We start from the raw sequence: 26175 nt of genomic DNA, 5'->3' as shown, positions 1-26175 counted from the left end.
AATCATTCCTTTTTATTCACTATAACAGTAACAGTAAAACAGTAACAGTCATTTTGATTATTATTATTATTTAAAATATGTTTTTATAGTAACGTTAATAATGGCTAGGCAATTGTGTTAGATGAATTTAATGAAAGGTTGTGTGAATGTAGACTTTTTTAATTTTATGATTCCTTTTTAGTCCACTAGAGTGCACTGTTACATCACATACAATGCATTACTTTCAGCTTTATCCTGAATCACGTCATAGTTGCACCGGCCATCGCTCTGTTCTCACGAAATTGAATAAAAATTACACGTCAGACATTTATTATACCACAATAAGCCATTACAGGTTTACAGACAAAGCTTAACATTTTCAATTTCAATAACCACACACTGACTCCTTCTGCATAATGAATGCACCACGAGTCAGTGAATCATGAAATCAAAGCATTTCACAGCTTGCAGAAGAAAGGCTTGCTCAATAACTCGCCATGCCCATAGTGAGATTCAGTTGCAGTTACCAATTTTATTTCTTTATTTATTTTGGCTAAAAGGCGGTCCTCGAGTGTATCCGGCACATTCTGAAAAAGAGAGAAAATCCAACAGCATTTTACATCTAACAATCTCACAGTACTGTGATAAATAATTCACTGATTAGAATCAAAGACCAACTTAGATGCCCTAAATGAACATGGACAGATTGTGACATATAGGACATATATAGGGGGAAGAAATGTTTTGGACAGTGGGTTAGTGTGTCTGTTTCAACTGTTTAGACAATCTGGCCTACTTGCTCAAGATACATGTAGGCTTAGGCTAGTTAACCTCGGCATGAAACTGAAGTTGTGATAGTCTTTTCAATTGTGATGTTTATAAGCGAGGATGCAGTGTATCCTTTGCGGAAGAGCTTTATTGACTAAACGTGACGCACGTAGGCTAGGCCTATACATTCTCCTCCCCCTTCACATCGGTCACAATAATTTGAATTTAGCCTATACACAGGTTTCTTGTATACAAACAATACCGGATGCGCGCGCATCCAAGAGGCAAGACCGCTATATGTTATGCCGAGTTCTGTAAAAGAACATTGTAATTAACGTAGATTTCGCATTGTTTGTAAATTCTTGTTGACTCAATAATAAACTGCAATTTCAGAGTTGAATCTGTTTGCTTGTGTTTCATTTGCATATTAATATAACATTATGTAAAACGTTAGTTAGTTGACTAGTATGAAATTGTCCAACTAAGTTTGCGAATCATAAAAACATGACATACCCTATGCATTTAGGTTAGTTTACAGCACTACAGCTCCGCGTTATCTCTGCTTCTGCTAGATATAGCCGTAAAGACTGTTGCTTTCTGCCTCTTAGATGCGCGCGCATCTATGTGATGACGTTGCACAGAAACCCGTGTATAGCCTACTTTACCCTTGCAGTTTATATGAACCGCACATCTCACATATTTAACAGGGTATCTTGCTTTAATATTATTTACTATGAATTTCTTAAATAACTAAACTAATACAACATAAGGGCAGATTATTTGAGCGCAGCTGATGACGCTATGAAGTGACGCTCGAGTGATCAAAGTATAAAAAAAGCTTTCATTTGATTCATCCGTCCTCATTTTCTTTCTTTGCAGCCTTCCCTCGCATCCTACAGGGGGTGGAATGAGAAGCACCCATTGATTAGCTGGTTCAGATGTGTTTAATCGGAGCTGAACTCTGCAGGACAGTGGCCTTCCAGGAGGAGGATTGATACCCCAGGTCTTGTAGCCTATACGTGTGCATGGCTTTGTTCCTGGCCCCGTGGTCAAGGTATGAAGATACTATTAAAACTTCATTTTTGGAAAATACTTTGTAATCAAAATCTTTATATCAACTGGCTTTCTATTAATACAATACAGTGAATGATATCCATCTATCATCTCCCAGTGGCTTACATTATTGGCAGTTTACAGGTGAAACTCGAAAAATGTGAATATCGTGCAAAAGTTCATTTATTTCAGTAATTCAACTTAAAAGGTGAAACTAATATATTATATAGACTCATTTCATGCAAAGTGAGATATTTCAAGCCTTTATTTGTTATAATTTTGACGATTATGGCTTACAGCTTATGAAAACCCCAAATTCAAAATCTCAGATAATTAGAATATTACATGAAATCAATAAAAAATTAAAGCTGCAAGCAGCATTTATCGAGGTTCAAGCTTTTAAGGCCTTTAAGTATTAGCATCAAAAGACATTACCTGGTTCAATGACCATGGGATTACTGTGCTTGATTGGCCAGCAAACTCGCCTGACCTGACCTGGACCATTGAGAAAGATGAGAGACATGAGGCTCTATTGCCGCTATTGAAGCATCCTGGTCTTCCATAACACCTCAGCAGTGCCACAGGATGATAGCATCCATGCCACACCGCATTGAGGCAGTAATTCATGCAAAAGGGGCCCAAACCAAGTACTGAGTACTATACGCATGATTATACTTTTCAGAGGGCCAACATTTCTGTATCTAAAATCCTTTTTTTTAATTGATTTCATGTAATATTCTAATTTACTGAGATTTTGAATTTGGGGTTTTTATAAGCTGTAAGCCATAATCGTCAAAATTATAACAAATAGAGGCTTGAAATATCTAACTTTGAATGTAATGAGTCCATATAATATATTAGTTTCACCTTTAAGTTGAATTACTGAAATAAATGAACTTTTGCACGTTATTCGAATTTTTCTAGTTTCACCTGTAGTGTTAAGTGATTAATTTACAGCAAAACAAAAGATAGCATGCCTTCATCTCAGAAAACATTATTTTTGTCTTACATTTCATAACAAACTCAGACAAGCTCAGTGCCGACTCGTTTCCATTGGTTCTTTTCCGTGTGTGCAAAGGATTGTGGGTTATTTAAAGATGCGAAGGATGTACACTTGCCCTGCGTCTCAATGTCCATACTATCCATCCTAAACAGTAAATGCGACCGATGGTGAGAGGTTTAGATAAGGTTTGAGTGACTAATCAGGGTGTATGTAGGTGAATTGAGACGCAGCTTTGGGCTGTCCGAAATCAATATTGAGACGGCCTTTAGCGGCGCTTGATGACGTGGCAGCCGAGATATGCAACCTTAGGACACAGCCTTCCGTTTGAGATGCACCTTTAGTAGCCTATTGGACTGACAGGTTTTTCCGCCCTAGTGCCAGTCAACACGTCATCAGAGAAGAGAAGAAATGTCAAGTTATTTTGTTTAAAGATTACGATGGATGGCACATCTTGCATCTTGTCATGCAGGATACACAAGATGTGCTCACCCATTAGCTGATATAGTGAGGGTAGCCTATACTCAGAATTTTAGTATGCCCTGTCTGTGTATTTTGTGTGAAAGTGAAAATGGAGAACAGGATTGGGAGGCGGAGGCGACAGAGAGAGATTCATGGCTCCGAGTCAAAACGCTGAGCCCTCAGGGATGGAACGGCCTCTCACGCCTCTCCGGTGCTGCTTTATATGCGCTCAACTCTTTGCAAATGGCCAAACCTGTCCCACATGGTTCACATTAACTTCAGAACTAATAAGCGGTTGCTGTCTTTTTTTGATAGTGTGATTGAGTGTGTATTTAATGTGAAACACAGCCAGATGAAAAACACATCTGCAGAATTGTTACTACACTAATTGAATGGTTTCATGCAGGTTGAGAAAAACACATTTTCATGACACATTTAGCTTTTGGCAAAATTACAATACAGATGAATTCAGATTACAGCATGTCATCAACACAGTTGTTCAGCCCACAGACTTGCCTTGAGGCATTATAATGCTTTTATAATTTTACCTGCAAAATACGTAGCCTAATTTAATATGATACAATGTCATTGCTGACAAAACTGATTCAAACAAACACTGATGAAGTGGCTGACAGGAAGAGTTCTTACCTGGTTGGATTTATATTTAAAAGTAATTTGTACTGCTGTAAAGTGCTGCAAATTGTTCATGTTCATTAAGAACAACAAGACAGAGACACATAACCTGCCATTTAAGAACAATCACATGCTCAGTTGTGCAGAATGAACACATTGCACCCAAATTGTGTGCTTTATTCTGTCGTATCCTATCACTTTTATTAAGTGGGCTTATAAATGGTTTAATTAGAAAATAAAAATGTTTAACTTCAACACAAATATAATTTACTTAATCAATATTCAAGATCTTGACCTTGAATATATAGCCTACTAGCTATACAAAAGCAGACAAAATGATTTTAGGTTTGGGGTTGAAGAAGCCCTACTGACAGAGCTGTGTATGGGTGCAAATGACAAAACAGCTCGGGAAACACCTTTTTTTTTAACATAGTCCTGCCTGCTGTAATGAGATCTGCCTGTGTTGGTTTTCAGCATCGAAAATGACTCTTCGCCAGGGGACATTTTCATTTGTAGTAAATAATAAGCCTACTTCAACCCAAGATAGGAGTGATGTGAGATAGCACTGCTGGCTTCTTGAGTGGATCATGCTTTCTGAACTGGCAATTAGACAGACCCAGTCATATACTGTGTGTGGATTATCCAAACTCATGAGACATCCTCTTCACTGCAATGTGGCCCATGGTTTGAGATGAAAACCCTTAGATGGTAGGAACAGACAGCATGAGGAATCAGCTCATGAGGTGGGAGTAGAAGCCTATCATCAACCCTGTCTAAACCCATTAGTCTTTATCAGGAGAAAAGGTCTGAAGTTCTCCACTGAGATCGCAAGAGAAAAAAATAGCCTGAGGATTTAATGAAAACGACGAGAACTAACAGAAAACGTTCTACCGCAGAAAGCAAACTACAGGAAGCATATAAAAATAACACATAATTGGGAACAGGTTGAGATTATTAAACCAGTCATTGCTCCAAATCTCAATAGTTCAGTGATTATGACCTCTGGTGTTGAGACAGTAATATTACATCTATGACATTTCACTAATGCTTAGATCTGTAGTGGTGTGATTCATATTTTTGCACTGCTTAAATACATAAAAAAAATCTGGTCAACAGTATAGTTTTAGTTTTACCAGAGATGTGTCCGAGGGAAACATGGTTTAAGGTCTGGAATAAGAATGAAGTGGAGCTCTATTGAACACTATACTGTAATGTAGGTCTTCTGCATTTCCACAGACAATCTTGAACAGTGCAACTGCACAAGGCTTAATGCATACATTTAATTGTGAGCACGTGAGCCATAAATCCAGAACAAACCTCCTGCTCATTCATTACATTATGTGTCCATAAAAATTATATTCATCTATCAAAGCTAAACTGACTCTACAAACAATTCAAAGTGTCTGTTTTTCTAAACGATTAACAACTAATCCAATTACACTAATTCACTCATATAAATACTGCTAAAAGCATTAGTGAATGCCTGAATTTATGATTTGCCAAGCTGATATAACAGAGATGTTAAACCAGTTCAGTGAGACTCCCTCCCTATAAAAATTCTGTGCATATGCATAAATCTGTTTGAAATTAAATCAAGAGGCTTGAATTGATGCCAGTGCACGCTATTGCACTGATGGTCTTATTAGACATGCAATTGTTGAGAAGACTATTCTCTTAAAGGCATGGTTCACAATGCCCCAACAAACCAACACAAGTTGGAAAAAAACGAGACATATAACCAGACACCAGGGGGCTCATTTATAACCGTTGCGTACGCACAGAATAGGTCTCTTCCGGCGCATAAGTTGTGTTTAAAAAAAACAAACTTTACGGGAAAATGTGCGCACCTTCACGCAAACTCTGACCCATGCGTACGAACGTTTTGGAGACGGAGCAGTTTGGCGACACCGATGGTGAGCTGGAGTTAAATGTCTTTTTGATCACTTTTAGACAGAAAATCTAAAGAAAATGATATGTATACTGAAAGATAATACGAATACAATTTCACTCACGAAGCCTATCACTCGAAGGCAAATATCCATCCCTCCTTAAATGTCCGCGAGTTATGTGCGTTGGGCCGTTTAGTGAAACTGACGCATAGCCTATCTAACGGCATTATGAGTCCTGATCATAAAAAACAGCCCTTGTGGAAAAAGAAGTGTGATTAATTGTATTGAAAGTGTACTTTTTGTGTGCTTAAAATCATAAAAGTATACTTTTTGAAAAGTGTACTTGCAGATAATATAATATAGTTCAAATTAAATACCACTTAAGGGAATGCACTTTGATGACAATATTTCTTAACACACTTAAGTGCACTTTTTACAAATGCACTTTGTAATAATGTCTAATTAAGTTTAACTTAAAGTACCGGTAAGTACACTTTCATCACAATATTTCTTACACACTTAAGTGCACTTTTTAAAAATGCACTTTTAACATTGAAGAGGAACTACCAGTATGCAGTTTTTTTTTTTTTTTTTAAGCTTAATTTACCTTAACTGAACAGCTTCGGAGTCATTGAAATGGTTATTTGACTTTTTTGGGGTTGAATGGTGGCCGTCTCGCTTCCCCCTGGTGCCTGTGAGCGGAAAAACCACCCTTGCAACTTTGGAAGTATCGCGTGATATATCAGGTCTTGTGATGTAACTAACTGCTTTATTTAATAACTAATTTTATAAATCTGCTAAAATTCTGTCATTACTGCGCTCCCTCACGCTGTTCGAACCCGAATGAAGAAGACGTTTTTAAGAATGTCCCATCTGCTTTGATGTCGTTGATCTACTAGCCTCTGGTATCCGAGAGTCTTTACGACAGTGTTGTCAAATATCTATTCCGAAGCTGTAGGGGGAGCTCTATAGAGAAACATGCGAGCAAAAAGCGAGAATACAGCGAAGAAATTGCCGAAACGGCATAGCTCCGCTTATAACAATGTAATTAATGTTATTTATTAAAACCAAGTATAAATCTAACATCTGATGTTCACCTGTTCTTTTTAATAATGAATTAATTACAAAAATGACATGACAAAAATCCTGTATAAGCGTATGCACAGTTGGCAAATGAAAGAACTAAAACACGATTACCTGCAGAGTACTGTATGTTTAACGTGTTTTAACCAAGGGGGTAATCCCAAGGGGGTAATCCATCCGCCGGAAACTGAAGCCTCCGCGGGCGCCGCCATTGTAGCAGAACTTCACCTGCTGTTAGCATTCCATTGACTCCCATTCATTTTTGCGTCACTTTGACAGCGAATAACTTTACATCTGAGGCGTCCAAAGACTCCATTTGTCCATTATTTATTTCTAAAGAAACTCGACAATGTATAAAAGGCTCCATTACCTTGTACCTTACGTTATGGCCCCGTAGAAGCCGTTTTTGTAAAAATAGGCTAACGATTGCGTCATAACTCACGCGACTCTCTGTCGCACTGTAGAGAAATTACCGTATAGACCGGCGTAGAAGCTCGCAGGCAATCGGGGGAACGTGGAGGCATTAAGTCCGATAAAGTGAAGGGAGTAGCCCACAGAGAGTGATAAAGTTGCTCCCGCTGCTAGCTCATGGACAGCTAATACTCACGCTCTCCGTCTCTGCGAGATTCGGAAGGGAATCATTCAGATTTCTCTCCGCACAGCTACTAGAAGACTGACAGCTGTCAGACACGTTGCTCACGTGTTCAAGCTCAGTTTGAGCCTGCGCAGTTCGCCTGGCGATCAGGAAGTGAGTGCTTCAAATGGGCTTCACTTTTCTCCGTTGAAGTCTATGGGGTCGCTGTGTCCATCTTATATACTGTCTATGGGTAATCCATCCGCCGGAAACTGAAGCTTCCCCGGGCGCCGCTATTGATTAGCAGACCCCCACCTGCTGTTAGCATTCCATTGACTCCCATTCATTTTGGCGTCACTTTGACAGCGAATAACTTTACATCTGAGGCGTTTAAAGACTCCATTTGTCCATTGTTTATTTCTAAAGAAACACAAAAATGTATAAAAGGCTCCATTACCTTGTATCTTACGTTATGGCCCCGTAGAAGCAGTTTTTGTAAAAATAGGCTAACGATTGCGTCATAACCACGCGACTCTGTCGCACAAGTCGAGAAATTACCGTATAGACAGGCAGAGAAGCTCGCAAGCAATCGGGGGGACGTGGAGGCATAAAGTCAAGGGAGAAGCCCATAGAGAGTGATAAAGTTGATCCTGCAGCTAATACTCACGTTCTCCGTCTCTGCGAGATTCGGAAGGGAATGATTCAGATTTCTCTCGGCACAGCTACTAGAAGACTGACAACTGTCAGACACGTTGCTCACATCACCAAGCTCAGTTTGAGCCTGCGCAGTACGCCTGGCGATCAGGAAGTGAGTGCTTCAAATGGGCTTCACTTTTCTCCGTTGAAACCTATGGGGTCGCTGTGTCCATCTTATATACTGTCTATAGTTGAAACCTATGGGGTCGCTGTGTCCAGTTTATATACTGTCTATGGTTGAAATCTATGGGGTCGCTGTGTCCAGTTTATATACTGTCTATGGTTGAAACCTATGGGGTCGCTGTGTCCAGTTTATATACTGTCTATGGTTGAAACCTATGGGGTCGCTGTGTCCATCTTATATACTGTCTATGGTTGAAACCTATGGGGTCGCTGTGTCCAGTTTATATACTGTCTATGGTTGAAACCTATGGGGTCGCTGTGTCCAGTTTATATACTGTCTATGGTTGAAACCTATGGGGTCACTGTTTCCATCTTATATACTGTCTATGGTTGAAACCTATGGGGTCGCTGTGTCCATCTTATATACTGTCTATGGTTGAAACCTATGGGGTCGCTGTGTCCAGTTTATATACTGTCTATGGTTGAAACCTATGGGGTCGCTGTGTCCATCTTATATACTGTCTATGGTTGAAACCTATGGGGTCGCTGTGTCCATCTTATATACTGTCTATGGTTGAAACCTATGGGGTCGCTGTGTCCAGTTTATATACTGTCTATGGTTGAAACCTATGGGGTCACTGTGTCCAGTTTATATACTGTCTATGGTTGAAACCTATGGGGTCACTGTGTCCAGTTTATATACTGTCTATGGTTGAAACCTATGGGGTCACTGTGTCCAGTTTATATACTGTCTATGGTTGAAACCTATGGGGTCGCTGTGTCCAGTTTATATACTGTCTATGGTTGAAACCTATGGGGTCGCTGTGTCCAGTTTATATACTGTCTATGGTTGAAACCTATGGGGACGCTGTGTCCAGTTTATATACGGTCTATGGTTGAAACCTATGGGGTCGCTGTGTCCATCTTATATACTGTCTATGGTTGAAACCTATGGGGTCGCTGTGTCCAGTTTATATACTGTCTATGGTTGAAACCTATGGGGTCGCTGTGTCCAGTTTATATACTGTCTATGGTTGAAACCTATGGGGACGCTGTGTCCAGTTTATATACGGTCTATGGTTGAAACCTATGGGGTCGCTGTGTCCATCTTATATACTGTCTATGGTTGAAACCTATGGGGTCGCTGTGTCCAGTTTATATACTGTCTATGGTTTTAACCAGTGTTTTGGTTTTTAAAAGTAATGCGTTACAGTATTGTATTAGGCCTACTCCTTAAAATATAACTAATTGCATTACTTATTTTTTATGGAATGGAATGTGTTACGTTACATTTGCATTACTATTTCTCATCTGGGCAGGGCTTGCTTGTTTGTTTTTTAATAACAGATATAAGTTCTATTTTTGTCAAATGTAAAGGTTCTTTCATAGCAAAAGTGAAATGAATAAACCTCAGGCAATTCAAGTGCAGGTTGGTTGGCTAGGTTGGGTGGGAAGGGATGTTTAACAAACAAACAAAAAAAGTTGTGATGTTGTGATAAAGCCGCAGAGACACAGTATTTACACAGACTTTTCGGAGAAAACAACCTACAAATGGCTTACTTATAGCTGTCTCTGCCTATTAAGCCGAGATAGGAGAAAATATTTTAACATCGAAAAAATTACACACTTCAGCTCTTACAAACCTCTGCTCTTGGGTCCATCGGGATGTCTGCAGCAATAAGAAGTGTGAAAAGTGATGATACAGTAGATGTGAGACTGGATAAATCTCACCCTGTGGCTGATGTAAACTTCATCTCTCTCAGAAGAAAATGCACTGTGCTGTGAAATCATCATCAAGAAATGCACCACTACACCATAATAGGCTGTGAAAGCAATCATTGCCCTTTAGCATTAAACTCAGGTTATCACAGAGGAAGTGTAAGGGAGAGAATGCTGACTGGACAGCTTAGAATGAATTAGGGCCCGTTATCTCATGTGGAAACCACTAAACTGAATGTGATCACTTTTCTTTAGCTAATTTAAAGGCTTGGAACAGGCTAAACTCAACCCAGGACTTAAAAAGTTAATGGGCCAAGCTACAGGTAAATCTGTCAATGAGAAATCGGGCCTGAAAGTGTTCATTCTCAAGACATAATTCCAAAGATATATGAGAAAACCCTATAAGGGGTCAAGTTTTGGCTGGTTAGTAAAGGCCAGTTCGTATATATGCTTTAACTACAGTCTTCTCTATTGACAGTTATTCAAAAGTAGCCATGCCATACATTTCAATCAAAATATGACTCAAAAATATTTTATTCAATAATGTAGAACTTGCTTTACCAGTGACGGAAACGTGAAATCGATTTATGTTTTTCCCAGTGTCCAGCATTTGACATCACAGCTCAGGATGTTTCTTAAACCCGATAAAAAATCTTGACAGACTTACAAAGTGATGACAAATCCTCTGATTTTGTTTAGTTTACAGAGCCTATAGAGCCACTGACTTTTGTTTTGTTTTTAACATTGCTATTGTGTTGCAATTATTTTAGAATATGAGTGTGTATAGAATAGAGTGTTTTGGCTTGCTATTGCTTGGCCCCGGTGGCACAATGACCACTTTGCTTTGATTTAGTGTGAAATTTAATGGTGTATAGATTAGTCCATCAAAGTTGATCTGTTAAAGACTGAGGAAAAGGAAATAGTAGAGAAAATGGTTGATTTTTATTGACGTTATTTGATCATTCTAAAACCATGTTGTAAGTGGTAGGAGGGCATCCCCGTTATCTGCTTTTTTAGTAATTTATGTCACCCGTCATCGAGCGTTCGTGTCTGTTACTGTGGGCTGGTTTTATGCTGAGCTATACCAGCCCGATCTCATGAAAGTGCGTATACCACGAATGTTATTTCTCGTGCCATTTATACGTCAAAAATAGTTTTTGCGGGGATATGATACGCAGTTTTCGCGTGCATATGATATGCACTTTATGGCATGTAATACGCACCCACTCCCCACCCCTAATCCTACCCAAGGGTTTTCAGTGAATAGCATATGCACGCAAAAAACATTTTTTGCCGTATAAATGGCACGAGAAATAACATTCGTGGTATAGATACGCACATTCATCCTCCCCTCCTGCTTTTTGAGGCATTGTTCTTCCCCGTTTAATGACAGAATGAGGAGAAACATTTCTAAGCATCGATCCTGACAACATATCACATCAATTTTCCTTTTGCAGTGAGTTTGTTGTTGTGAAGTATTTGTGGAACCAGTGTAGCATTGTATATAAATCGCTTCATAAGCTCATCCCCCCAGGGAACTGGCCAGAGAATGAGGCAGGGCTTGTGCATATTGCATGCTGTCATCGGGCGCAGTGGGCGGCACACAGGTCACGGCTGCCAGTCGACAGCATGCTGGCACCAGACTCTCCTGAAACCTCATGCCCTCTCCTGATTCATATTACTCAAAGGCCCAACTGAGGGCACTCGCTTTGTCACATCCTTATGTAAGTCCAGAGTGTTTTTGCCCTATACATGTCAGAACTGGGCTTGAGGCTTTACCATATGGTGCTCTCGCCCTCCGCAGTCTATCCACTCAGCCACGGGCTTCAGGCTCTAAAACTTCAACATACACAAGAACTCCTGTCCCCCACAATGAAGGGAACTGCCCTGCGTGGTTCGAGCAGACAGACAGCAACAGGGATGCCGCAGACATTTTGTCAAGAGAATGGCACGGCATCGAGTGCATCGTTCCATGAAGCTGCCGGGACACGAGTGGGTGGCACTAGATTGTTAAGTGCCTTACAGATTACTTTTAAGCTTCCTATGAGCTTACAATGTTAGAGGCCGGTCTTGCCATGTCAAGATGATGGCAATAGAGTGTTGTTTGTGTTGACAGAGCAATGTTAGCAAGCCCGTGCTGAGCTTTAAACACAATTCCTCTCCCTCCTCTCTTTCACTCTCTTCTTGACAGGTCTCAACCAGGGACAGTTAATAATTCATAGTTGATGCCTCAGTTTCTTTTTGCTGTTAGAGTAATCATACCCCCCCCCCCCCACACACACACACACACACACACCACACACCACACACACGCACGCACACACACACACACACACACACACACACACACACACACACACACACACACACACACACACACACACACACACACACACACACACACACACTTCTTTTACTATAGCTCATCGTTTTTCAATTAGTGTCCCATGTGTCATTGCATGACATCAGCTCTTGCACAAGGCACACAATCTGTATATTTTAGGCAATTTAAAATGGGTACTTCATGCCCTTTAACTTTTTATTCAGCTAAATAATTTAAAAAAGTGTGTGCAATTCAAGTGAAATCACTGAAACAACAGTAAAACAGTACTTGTGTAATTACATGTTTTATATAATTGTATAAAATGTAAAATCAATTATTCATGTTACTATAATTAGTTATAATTAGGCCCAGGTTCAACTTAACAGAAGGCATGGCTTCCTAAAATTAAAGATTTATCAAACAAAATGAGGAACTGTCCCAGTGGACCACTTGCAGCCAATTTAAACTTTAAAAAAAGCAGTGTGTAGCCTGACATCAGGCAGCAAAGCAAGAGGCGTTTGAATAAAACATTCATTGTACATGTCTTTTTAGTCACATTTATAAGTTTATATTTGGCAGTAAGCATCCACTTGACAGCTTGTCTCTGCCCGTAAAGTGATGTATGAGAGATATTTTTATGTAGCTTTTTCACTGTTTTCATTAAGTTGAACACATTTGCTCGTAAACAGCATGTCAACCACTTTGCACTATGAGAAAATTTCTCTCTCTCTCTCTATACACACATACTTTTTAGGCACACTCATATTTTCACAAATTTTTAGCCAGTTATTTTGCTGTAGTGTGTCAGTAGGAAATATCAGTTCACATTTCCAAACATTCCTTTTCTAGGCGTAATGGTTTTTCTATGTACAAACTGTATAATATATCCCCCTACACCAACCCTACCCCTAAACCTACCAATCACAGAAAACTTTTGGCATTTTTTGAATTTCAAAAAACACCATTTAGTATGTTGAGTGTTCTAATATATGCCATGTAGTATGTTTGCCATTTACTAAACACACCATTTAGTATGTTTAGTGTTCTGATATATGTTCCCCACAGAAAATGAGCCAAGGCCAACGAGTCTGAGTTTGAAAAAATAATTAATCGTATCATTTTTCTTTTGATAAAAAATGAAAACGGGTCCTACAAACCCGAACACCATACAAGGGTTAACCTTGTTTTCTCTTTGTGTACATATACCCCAGTGTTTCTCTTGTTCCTTATAGCGTTACCAATGTATGGTTGTATTGTGTGCTTGTTGTAGCTTCTTGTTCATGTGCCTGGATTAATCTTGTTCCTTGTCTAGAGTTATTTCAGTTGTCCTGTTTCAATACATGTTTAGGCTACTGCACTTGGATCCAGTGCCTCTTTTCTGCAGCAGCCACATGGATAGATAAAGCGAATAAATTAATATATTAAATCAATTAATTCTGATGTTACATGATGTTAGGCACTGTGTAGGCTATAATAAGTGCACAACCACAAAGGATGACTAAAGGAGTCTTTAATAGTAAATTCCACTAGTAACACGTATAGGAAAATCACAGGGAAGAAGCTCAGGCAATAACCACGCTTAACATAAACAAAACCGGACCATGAAACAAAGGGAGAATAATCAACTGAACAGAAACAGGTGCGTAGACCTAATTAACAACCAAGGAGACTAACTAGGGAACATAGGCTTTTTTTTGTGTAGGAAACATGGGGTGTAAACCAGGGGTGTTTGTACAACGACGTAACTTGCTGTGTAACTACCACAGTCACACTAATTGTCGCACATTTGTCATTCAACCACGTTGGAGATGTTGTCACGCAGGTGGTGGGGTATAATAACTTCTTTTAATGAATCCATTTAAGATCAAATTAATGCTAGATGTTTTGCTATAAATTACGGCCATGGCTGAGATTCAAATTTTTCTCAGTTATTTTGTTTTATTTCCAGAATTTCAAAAATAGGCTTGTTCTTACTGCACCCACACACCGGACGCGAATAGCGCGTCAGGCGCGAGTGATTTCAATGTTAAGTCAATGCAAAGACGCGTAACGCGTCTTTGCATTGACTTAACATTGAAATCACTCGCGCCTGACGCGCTATTCGCGTCCGGTGTGAACGCACCATTACATCCTAGAGTATGTACGCACATGCATACTCTTCAAAAATGGTGCATTAAATCTCTTGACGAACTAAATGACGTAAATAAATTTTTGAGGTATTCTAAATAAAAAATATAGAATGTAACAAATGTCAGCTTGCTTATTTTGCTCCCGATAAGGATTTATTGAGTCCACATGTCATCAAAACTATGCTTCTAACCCAACCACACAACTTTGCGATGCTTTTTGCAAATGTTCATTGGAACTATGTTTTTGCTAAACACAGATTTGTTGAACTACTCTGATAACGACAGAATTTGCAGGCTAACAATGCTTTTGGGAAACCCTCGAACAGGGAAAACAGAATCAAAACGCAATGAGACTAAACAAAAGCAGAACATAGGCCTACATGTTACACATGAAGCACCTTTTAAGGTTATATTTTTTTAATGTACAAAAACAAAGACGCACACCACTGTGGTTAAGTGAAATACTCACGATTTATGTGTTCTTGCATATTCAACATGTAACTATGACCAGATGAATTCTTTATGATTGAAAAGATTGAGAATTCTCTATGAGAATGTGTCAAAGCAATTAGCTTTGTTTATTTTGCCACCCAGAAAATGTACACGATTAATGTCTCGTCTATTTTAACGCAGTATACATTTTGTCTCAAGTCACGCTTTATTTTGAATAATAAATGAAATCCTTCATGGGTTCACAATTCTCTGCTATACTAAAGGACATATTTACATGTCTTGAGTGGGAGTGTTGCGGGAAGCCTTCAATGCTTGTATTTGCATGAGCGAGCAGAGAACTTTTTGGACAGGAACAGCATTTGGCATGCAACCCTGAAACAATTTTTTATTCTGCAGCAATGTGGGAGGATCCTATTTGAATGCATCTTGTGTAATGTTTGATCTGACAGGCAGCATGCTGATGCGCATGCAGTCAATTAGCTTTAGCACCAACTGACTTGCAGGTGCTTGATGAAGATAGATCAGAGTCAACACTGTTTTTAACAAATAAGTTCTGAGTTTTTATTTTTAGCTAACAACTTCAACAGCCTACAGCCAAAAGTACAATGATCTGCACACATTTTCAGCTCTGAAATATGCCGTGAAGACATCCATCAGTTTCAAAAGGAAATCTCTTGCAATCAGATCTGTGCCTGTTGGCAGTTAAATGTTGGAGAACAACAGTAAGTGGGTTTATTATGAAGACCTGCCAGTTCCGTGGGTGCTGGAACTGGAGCTTACCCCGAAATTGCAGAATCCAGTCTCTAACAACCAGCTAGAAGAAGTGAATGCATTTCTGCACTTGATTCCACATTATTCCCTGGAGTGCTACGGCATAATCTATGTATGATGCAATGTCAAACATTTCTTACTTGCCAGAAGTGGGCGAACATGTGAAAATAGAATTTCATGCCTCGAAAGAAATAACCTCATGGTCAAAGTGACATGACATATAAAGAAAGCCATGACAGACAGGGTTTGCCTGCATGCATGTGACATAAAAAAGCCTATAGAGATTAGTAGCCTATATGATGTGGGAATGTGTGCCTATGTGATAATTGCATGTCACTGTGATTCAATGTATACAAACATGTGAGATGTCATTTCCCAAGCCTGTTCCCTCCAATCACCACTGAATCGTCAGTCTATCACTGATAGGCTCTTCTTCTATGAGCACACAGCGCAGAATGTGTCTAGGATGCAACCAGTAGTTTAGACTGACTGCTGTGAAGTTGCGCATCACTGACGGATTCCAGCGCCTTGAACACCGCTTAAAGTCACGTCTTTCTTTTCAAAGAACTAAATGGCTCGGACTTACAACCGATACAACATATGTAGATGAGTGATTCGATATTATAAGCGTTTGGGAAATGCAAACGATTGCCCGGCATTAAATGTAAGTACGCAGTGTGTTATGATGTAGGCTACGTTTATGCATTTGAATGAAATATTTTGATGTGTGATAACATATAAAGTCGGGACTGTTAGTTTACTCTTTGACGCCACCTGTAAAGTCGCAATGTTTGTTGTTTAAATTACTTGCTTGTTGATTCATTATTAATAATGTGCGCTTAGAAGACTGTAACCGTTTTAAACCTGCTTTTCTATATAATAGAGGACCATTTGTGTTAGGCTAGGCTACTGTAAAATATAAAATGCGTTTTATTTTGTGAATTGTGAATAGTTCCACATGGCGAATGTGCATACTGTGTTTGTATTTAATAACGACTTCCCACTGTGACAGATCGTCAAATTTAACCCTTTCTTGAACAAAGTTTTAGGAACACAAAAATATGACCACGATTTATTTCTAGCCTACAGTAAATGCAGGCACACATGGTAATCGATAAAAATCCGTTTATGGTAATGTTTGTGTGATAAGGTTATCATATTCTAATTAACATCTGATACACGTTTTGAATAGGCCTATTTCAGTCTTTCTCAAATTTATGTTTAATTCAATGCATTTTTTGTAGGCTAATTGTGAAATTTACTAAAGTAAATCTATAGTATGTTCCCAAGTAAACAAATAAAGAGTATGATCAATGCAATTTATTGGTAAAAAAAAAAAAAAAAAGTTCAATGTCAGTGCATGTAAACAGTTTTGAATACAAAATAACTTTTGACAGGGATGGTCTGAAGATAATCTAACTCCATTTTGGTGAAGATTGCCTTTAATGTGTAAAAGCTTTATAAGTGAAATCAGATCTATCTCTTGTCTTCTGCTTGCATTTAGACCTACTGTTCAATTCAATGAATATTAAAGTAAAATATCATCATGAATCATAATTTTTTTAATATGTCATATTTTTCTGCCCTGTTTCATAGACCACCATGCTAAATTTCCTTACTTTATTGTATTTTAGTAAAAATCATGTGATATGGCACTCATAGATTGACCTGGCATCAAAGTGATACATTGGGATGGATATTGTGTCTGAACGGGTTAAAGGTGGCATAGAGTTAAAGGGGTAGTTCACCCAAAATGATGTCATTAATTATTCACCCACATGTCCTTCCAAACCCATAAGTATTCGTTGATATTCGGAAAACAAATAAAGATCTTTTTTATTAAATCTGAGAGCTTTCTGTCGCTCCATTGACAGTCTACGCAACTACCAATTTAAAGGCCCAGAAAGGTAGTAAAGACATCATTAATATAATCCATGTGATACCAGTTGTTTAAAGGGATACTTCACCTCTGGAAAGATGAATGTGTATTTAAAATGGGTCATTTATATAGTAGAAATGTGAAATTATTTTTTAATTTGGAGCCTTCTAGACTGAGAAAAGCCAGAAAATTTATTTTTGGCTTATGGGGATGAAAGACAACAACTCCCAGAAGGCACTTGCTTCGCAGCCATAGGAGGCCACTCCCAAGCCACGCCTACCGTTAAGAGACCGCAGTTAAACAACAAGGCTAGGCTACTAGTGAGTATCCGTGATGAGTCTGCCCGGGATTTTGCGATCGCTCAAAATGTCCAGAATTCGGCTTTCTACAGTCGCCATTCATCATGTTCACTGTGGCAAACAGGACGAGGCTAGGGTCGCGGGAGAACGGCGCAAGGCCGGTGGCGTGTTTACTTATGAGCGACACCTGTGAGACGCACCGGTCTCGTAGGCTATCTCTCACGGAGGAGCGGGAATTTTCCTAGTAATGGTAAAACGCACATCAACCGATCACTTGTTTAGCGTTCATGTAAACACTACATTCAGATTCACCAATCGGAATGAATTCAGTTAGACTGAAACAAAAGGTGTGCATGTAAACAATGAATGGCGACTGCACAAAGCAAAAGCCGAATCCCGGACATTTTGGACGATCTCGATGGAGATACCGTTAAATAAGAACCCGTTAGCTTAGCTTCTAAATAAAAGATGGCTGACACTATTTGTACATTCTGTGAGTGAGATCCCACACTCTATGGGCGGGTTTAAAACATGCGGAACAGCTCCTTCTACTGGCTGTAGTTTTTAGCCTCTGGCCAAAAAATCCTCCAATCCTCCGTCATCGGAGGATTTTTTTCAGACAAAAGTACATAAATCTCTCGTCTCAGGGGGATAAGCATGGTAATTTTAAAATACTACAGGTTTTCTACTGATACAAAGCTTAATGCTAAATCCTGAAGTATCCCTTTAACCTCAATTTTATGAAGCGACGCAAAGACTTTGTGCAAAAAAAAAAAACATCAACAACAACATAATTTACCACTTTATTTACAAAATATTAATCTCCAACGCACATTCACGAGAGTACCATGATGCAAGAGTGCTGTGTTGATGCAAGAGCAGACTTTGAGAGCTTAATATTTTGTAAATAAAATGGTAATTTATGTTTGTTTTTAGCTCAAACAAAATTGAGGTTAAACCACTGGAGTCACAAGGATTACTTTTATGATGTTTTACTACCCTTAAAGTTAAGTTAAGGCTCTTGAATTGAGATTATTCTTGACATAATGGCTTATTGGTGTCTGTTGCTATACATTACCATAGACTGTGGCCTGAAAAACTATGAGAAACTGTGCAGATTTCTATCTTGTGATTAGCCGATGGCTTAAGGCTAAGCTGTCCATTGGTTTTCAAATCAGCATTTCTCATGTGCTCTGTTAGCTGGTAAATGATCAGTTGTGTTGAAAGCGGTTTATCTTGGGTGCCATGAGATGCCCAGATAATCTCTATCAAAGGCAGGACGATCACATTTACCCAGTGCACAAACTCTCTCTCTTCCACATTCATATTTTATTAATTATAATATTCTAAGAGGAAAGATGAGAGATGTTTTCCCTGCTACATCATACACACAAATGAACAGCAAAAAATAAATAGGGCTTTTTAGTAAATTATAAGGCTAAGAAAGCCGTTAAAAAATAAAATGCTTCACGTAATGCTCCTGTTTTGCTTTCATGATTAATTCAGAAGGTTCTTGTGGAGATATTTTTCAGTTTGTCAAAGAACAGTAATTGGACCCTGCCGTTGGGAGAGACAGAACTCAGTCATTCACTGACCTAGATTCTCACTGAGATATCTGTTGTTTGAAGTCAATATAGCAAGAAGGTGTGCAATAGAGAAAAATAGCTGTGGCTCTTTGCTTTTTAGATGGATAGCTTAGCAATGTCAGACAGCTGTTAAGTCTTGTCATTACTCATTATAGCATCGTTTAAAGGTTTGGCGTCATGATCTTTAAAAAAAAGAGAGATACTTTTATTCAGCAAGGACACATTAATTTAAACAAAAAAATGACATAAAATATTTTTTCAATGTTACAAAAGATTTTTATTTCAAATAAATGCTTTTTTTTTACTTTCTATTCATCAAAGCCTCCTAGAAAAATGATCACAGTTTCCATAAAATGATTAAGCAGCACAACCATTTTCAACATTGATAATATTTGGAAATGTTTCTTGAGCACCAAATCAGCATATTAGAAGGATTCCTGAAGGATCACATGATGACATTGAAATCTGGGGTAATGATGCTGAAAATTTAGCTTTACCATCACGGGAATAAATTACTTACATTTTAAAATAGAATACTGTTATTTGACTGTTATTTATTTTACATGTTAGTTATACGGTATTTTTTATTTTGATCAAATAAATGCAGCCTTGGTGATCATGAGAAACTTTAAAAAAACTAATGTTTGAATGGTAATGTATGAGAAAGTCAAGAGGACTGAACAGTATATCTGTAGCACTGGAGATCCAATACCTATAACCACCAAAGCATTCCCAGCTTCAGGCTTTTTGGGATTCCTGGTAGGGTTGTTAAAGAAGTCCAGTGTAACCTTCCTGCGGGGTCTTCCCTATCAAGGTCCAGACCTCATTGAAGATGTCATCTGTCACTCTAAATGAGTGACATCTCAGTCTTAAGACCAGGATCCTTCAAGCAGCCACTGAGTCACAAACCACGAGGGTATAGGAATTAGTGCAGCTTTTGCAATGGGGAGCTGAGGGAATGCTGCATGTAAGATATATATGTGTGTGGGAAGACTGCATGTTTCATGTATGCGGGTACAAATAAGCCTGGAGACATCCACATTTTCTCCTTGTAAGGATGTGTCAACTTCTGATGACTTTTGCTTACAAAATTTAAAGGGCTAGTTCACATAAAAATAACTCTGTCATTATTTATTCACCCTCATGATGTTCCAACCCAGTATGATTTTCTTTCTTCTGTGCATAAAAGAGGATATTTTAAGTGTTTCAGTTGTGTGGAACCTTTCAAAATTTGTTACAGAAAACCTATTATGTACTTATTCTGCTACCCACCTCCATCACAAACCATCATGAAGAGCTGATGAGTAGAAAAGAGACAGGAGTGTTAAAATAATAAATAATGAAATTAAATGTTCTGATCTTAGAGATGAGTTACAGTATGTGGAGCAATCTGGATTTAATAGCACTGACAGGCAGAATAGAAGAGTATTACATCTCAGTGTTTGTGTTTTATTTCTTAAAAAAGAACGTATTAATCTGGGTCAAGAGCAGATTTTTATTTTTCATGTTAACAATATGACAGTTTTGTGTTTGTTTGGCCATGTCAACATGACAACCATGTCAACATGACAAGATGCCCGCTTTAAGTACTTTGAAGCACTACTACCCGTGCAATTCAAATTTAAGCTTTTTTACATCTTCCTGCACATTGTATGTGTATGAACACATGCTGCAGGGCAGACGTCTGTTGTCTCAACCTCATCGTCGCAGCTGCACACAGATTGCAATGGTGCTGGAAGACTGAGCAAAAGAATCACAGACTATTTTTTTACCATCAAGGCTCAAAATAGACATTGAGAAGATAAAAAGTATCTATGAAATATATTCCCAGATAAAATCTATTGTATTTACAAGGCAGAAAGGCTCAGAGCCAACTGGAAAGTATTCAAGAATGAAGGAATTGAGAATCATTTTAAAACCTAAATACTACTTATACTGTTGTATCTTGTCGTCTTTGCGTAGTTGGTGGTCACATAGCTTAAGTGGTTTTACATAATTCCCTGGAAATATGCACCATATCTATCGAGTTTTATGTCACCATCAGTAAATCTGTTCTCAGAGACATTTTTGAGGGATTATGTCACTATGTGTTCTGGGATTATATGCGTCAGAATGCATCTTTTCAAGGGGCAAATGTACACAGACAGATCAGAGGTTAAGGATTTCACAGGACAAACTGTATGAAAGTTTCACAAATCGAAATTATTTAAATTATAGCTATTTTCACAACATTTTCCCATATATATCTCAATTGGTTAGCTGGTCAATTTGTTTTTCTCAAAGTATGCTGTGATGGTAAATTATTGATACTTTGAAACCTTTTTAATGGTATTGCCTTATAGCCTCAGTCAAAACTTGAGTAAGGGGTATATTTAATCACTTAACAGTCTCTAAACACACTTAAGGAGGATTGAGAAAACCTGTCCTAATTTTTCCTGGCTCATCATCAAACTAAAATGTTGAGCGCTTATGCTAACTGCAAAATTTGTCAGTAATGCTTAATCTCTGTACAAATCTGTTGAATCTCTACATAATCTCTCCATTCTTTATCTCTCATTTCTCAGTCGGACGCGTAACGCTCAAGCAGCCATGCCTTTGTGTAGCTTTGTGGGCTCTTTGCTCCTCCTCCTTTTCATAAGCAGGTAAGCAACTCCTGTGGCTTATATCAAACTCACTTTTGCTATTCCTACACTCATTATTGTGATGTGGCAAGCTGAATATGACTGTGGTGTACAGTGTTTATTGCTTTTGTGTTGTTGCCCCTTCATTTATTTGTTTCTCAAAAACTAAAGAGTAGGATATGCATTAACTTCAGTAGTAACTTTGTAAAGTTGATAAACGTGGCATTTCTCGACGCTCCCAGGAAAGGCGAGGCGGAAAACCCATTTTTGTCAACAAGTTCTCACGGGTGATAAGCTTTCGGAGTGACGTCCTTGCCGAAATGACAAGCCAGTAAAATTTAGGTTTCACTCTTTTGGCAGCAAATAAAAGACTATATGCCTTAAGTATCCATTCACACCAGATTATGTGGGCTCGGTGAAAGGTGTAGCTAAAGGAAGGATGGAATTATAGCTAATCCATGTAGACTTTTGGGTGAGCCTGAATGAGACCGTCGGAGTCAATGTACGGGTTACAGATGGAAATACCAGCCCTCGTATCGTGTCTCCTCTCTGTTTTGCCTGTTTGAGCTTATCTTTCCATGCAGCAGTACAGTAGCTGCAATGCTAACACGATTACTGGTGACAGTGTAGAAACAAGACATTGATTTACTGGAACTGTCGTCGCTCAGCCATGTTCAATGATGGTTCAGGCAGATTCCATTTAATGAGATATGCATCTCATCATCGATGCTGGTAGTCCGACATGACCTTTGAAATTTGATGCGAAGATGTATAGGACCTTTCTGGTCAGGACGACTCTGCAAAAGATCAAAGGGGAATGTTGAGGAAGCGTGCCAACATCAATTCACCTCACCATCTGCTTTTACCCACCCCCTTCCTGTCCTCCTTTCCTCTCCAATCTCCAGTCTTTCTTCCTGGCAAGATGGGAGAATTTAGTGGGTGTACATATAGTTTGGCCTGGAATTCAGCTTCTATCACATAACAGACTAAAACACAACAACAAGAGCAATACCTCCTCTTTGGGTTCTTATTGCTTAGCACATGAAGATAAGGATGCTCTATTGAAGGCTTAGTCTCGCAAAGGGCCTTGTAACGTTTTTGTTTGTTGAAATCTAATACTGCTGGTCTAAATTAGGGAAATTCAGAACCAATAGTGTTTAAAGGGGTCATGTCATAAATATGTTCCTTGATCTTTTCAGATAAAAGAGCATGAGGTACTATGAAATCATACTGTAACTTTCAGAACTCAAAACTTACTTCCCAGCCCAAATATATATATATATATATATATATATTTTTTTTTTTTTTTTTTTTTTTTTTTTTTGAAGCCTAGCTGCAAAAGCTGCTCATTCTGTACTTCTGCAACATGGAATAAATGCATGAACATTGACCTCCATGGTTACATGTCAATGAAACCCATCGGTGATTAAAGGGCACCTATTATGACATTTAAAATGTTCCTAATGTTGTTTAGGGAGTCCCCAACAACAGTTTTACATGCATGCAATGACAAAAAACACTTTTGTTGTCGTATAATATGCATTTATTTTTACCTGATTTGCTCACCGACTCCCAAATGATTCGTTCAACGACTCATTTTCAAAACCCCTCCTTTGCGCGACGCTAATCTGCGTTGATTGGTCAGATGACCCAGCAGTGTTTACTGAGATAATACTTATTGTTTAACACGGAGTACAATGATGCTTTTATCAATTAAATTGCATTATAATAATGATTATAGTCCACTGCTTTGTAGTTTGTAGTAAAAAAATAAAAATAAGATAAAGAATTTAATGTTATGTTAGCGAGCATAGCCCAGAGTTCATATTATAAAAGCACAATCAGTCTTTGTTTGCGTTAGCCCGATGCATAAACATAACGTTTTTTACAAAAAAAAAATGCAGTTACGTTACTACGAGGTATTACTTAAGACAACTCCGAAAACAACGACAAACACTTCACATATCTCAATACAATTGTCATTGAAAACCTAGAAGCTAAACAGTGCTTACTCAACAAACAAAATAATAATTAAGCATCCTACATAAAACATATAAGCAACAATTATTAATAACACTTACAGGTAGTGATACGGAGGAGGAAGCTGATGCAAATACACTTGGAACTGAACCTTCCTTCAATATCAGCCGGCTCGCGAATCCAAGTTTGATTCCATTTAAGTTGGTAAAGCAATCGTCTTCAAAATGGCGCGACAAAAGCACAAGGCTCGGACTATACTTCTGTGGTATAGTTGTATATATGATGAATTGTAGCCACTTAGTCTTCAAATGCTCCTCCTTGGGCAGATCGCACTTCAAAACGCAGCGTCTCGTCGCCGTGATGATTTCAAGTTTGCCTTGGAGCGCAATAAGTGGGCGTATCGTATTCAAATAACTTGACAAGTTGACGTCATCTAGTCAGAGAAAAAGCTTCGGTCTTCTAACGATTCATAAAAATGACTCAGAGTCGACTCTTACTTTTGAAAGACAATAACTTTATATATGGTGCACTTTCATATTTCAAACTTTGCAGGATGTTTTTGTTCACTTTTATGTTACACACTACATGAAAGGTAAATTTCAAAATTCCATAATAGGTGCCCTTTAATAATTTGGCCAGCTGATATCATGGAATAGCTAACAGGTGTCACAACGCTGTGTTGATGATCAAACTCGAACACGATGATGAAGAGAGAATGTAGTCTTAATAAATCCAAAGACATAAAGGTAAATCCAAACAGAGAGCACGATGCTCGCACGTAACATAGACAATACCCGACAATTAAACAAACTTAAGTACACCTGATAATGAGGGAGATAATGAGTGACCAAGACAACAAACGACTAACTCAAGCAGAAGGTGGTGAAACACAAAAAAGTCCAAACTAACAGAACCATGACAACAGGCTTATCGGTTAGCTTGCTAACAATAACCTAACTAAAATCACAAAGAAAGAGAGATTTTTTATTTTATTTAATTCAATTTAATATGTAATTTATTATTGAAAAGACTTTATGGCTAATTTTGTTTTTTAATCTTATTTGTTGTGCATAAAGTGGATAAATATTCTAAATGAGATTTTCTATTTACATAAATAATTAAACTGTTTCACATACAGTATATAAATGGTCAACCAAATTCAATCAATATGTCTCTCTCTTTCTCTCTTGAGAAACACCCATGTGTATTTTGGAAATAAACCCATAAAATGCAATTGCCACTGCAAATTTGTAAATTACTATGAAAAACAAAGCCAACGTTGCTTACAGTATGCAGACATAGCAACACTGTTAGAGGGTTTGGATATGGCCTGTTTCATTGAAATTGGCATGAAAAACTAAAATATGTTTTTGGGATCAAAAAATTACTAACATTATAGACCTCAGAGAAAAATATTCATAGTATGGCCATTTTAAAAGTATTTTTAATGAAAACTCCCCATGATTAAAGTTTTATTTTATAGGTGAGTTGCCAGATATCTATTGAAACATAAATATACTGTATGACTGTTTTGTAGATGAGAGACGCAGCTGAATGCTCTATTTTAAAAGCCATATTTAATGCATGAACCCCTCAGTACAGCAAGTAATCATTTCTTTGACACATACTTCTGGATAAACCAGACTAGATCCAAACCGCAGGAGGGGATCACACTGGTGGTATTAAGAGTGCACAGATTTATGAAAATAATTAGGTCATCATCACTCTAAACTCATTAGTATAAATAAACAAATGCCTGGCACGTTGGCTTGCTTCTTCTTCTTTTTCTTTTTCTTTTATATCAGTTTAAAAAAATACAAACTTAAATTATTTTCCGCTCAAACTTTCTGAGGTTGTTTAATATTTCAGTGCTGGACAAGGTCTCCTAAAGAAAGAGTTGGGGCTCATATCTCATATGACCACTGATGTGTGTAGACGGGGAGATGGAGTTGATACAAGCTTGAGAAACTGTCTCTGTGGACTAAAGCAGAAACAGTTGGGGAGACAGTCCTGCAGAGCACTCTTCCTCCATACACAACACGTCAATCAGCCTAAACACCAGAGAGGTGGGCTGGATTTAGTTTCAAGGTTGGTTCCAAAATAAGGATGGAAATGAAAAAACTAAATAATTCTTTGTCAGACTAATCTGCTTTTG

At 38.3% G+C, this 26175-nt stretch overlaps 1 protein-coding gene across 2 annotated transcripts in view; it reads left to right on the top strand.

The window, feature by feature from the left end:
* The first annotated feature begins 1637 nt into the window (after positions 1-1637).
* The window catches only part of gabrz (gamma-aminobutyric acid type A receptor subunit zeta), a 40956-nt gene continuing 16418 nt past the window's right edge, over positions 1638-26175 (top strand). Inside the window, exons 1-2 of one of the 2 annotated variants that reach the window (XM_079595162.1) lie at positions 1638-1801; positions 21984-22061. In XM_079595162.1, coding sequence (XP_079451288.1) covers positions 1773-1801; positions 21984-22061 — 107 coding nt within the window. In that variant the 5' untranslated portion in view covers positions 1638-1772. Of the gene's footprint in view, positions 1802-16102; positions 16320-21983; positions 22062-26175 lie in introns of those variants that run through there. The other variant, XM_079595163.1, reaches the window with a different exon arrangement.

Source organism: Phoxinus phoxinus, assembly GCF_949152265.1.
Source record: "Phoxinus phoxinus genome assembly, chromosome: 21".
NCBI classification, from domain to species: Eukaryota; Metazoa; Chordata; class Actinopteri; order Cypriniformes; family Leuciscidae; genus Phoxinus; species Phoxinus phoxinus.
Note: the sequence above shows the minus strand (reverse complement) of the source record. Positions and strands in the feature narration are given on the sequence as shown.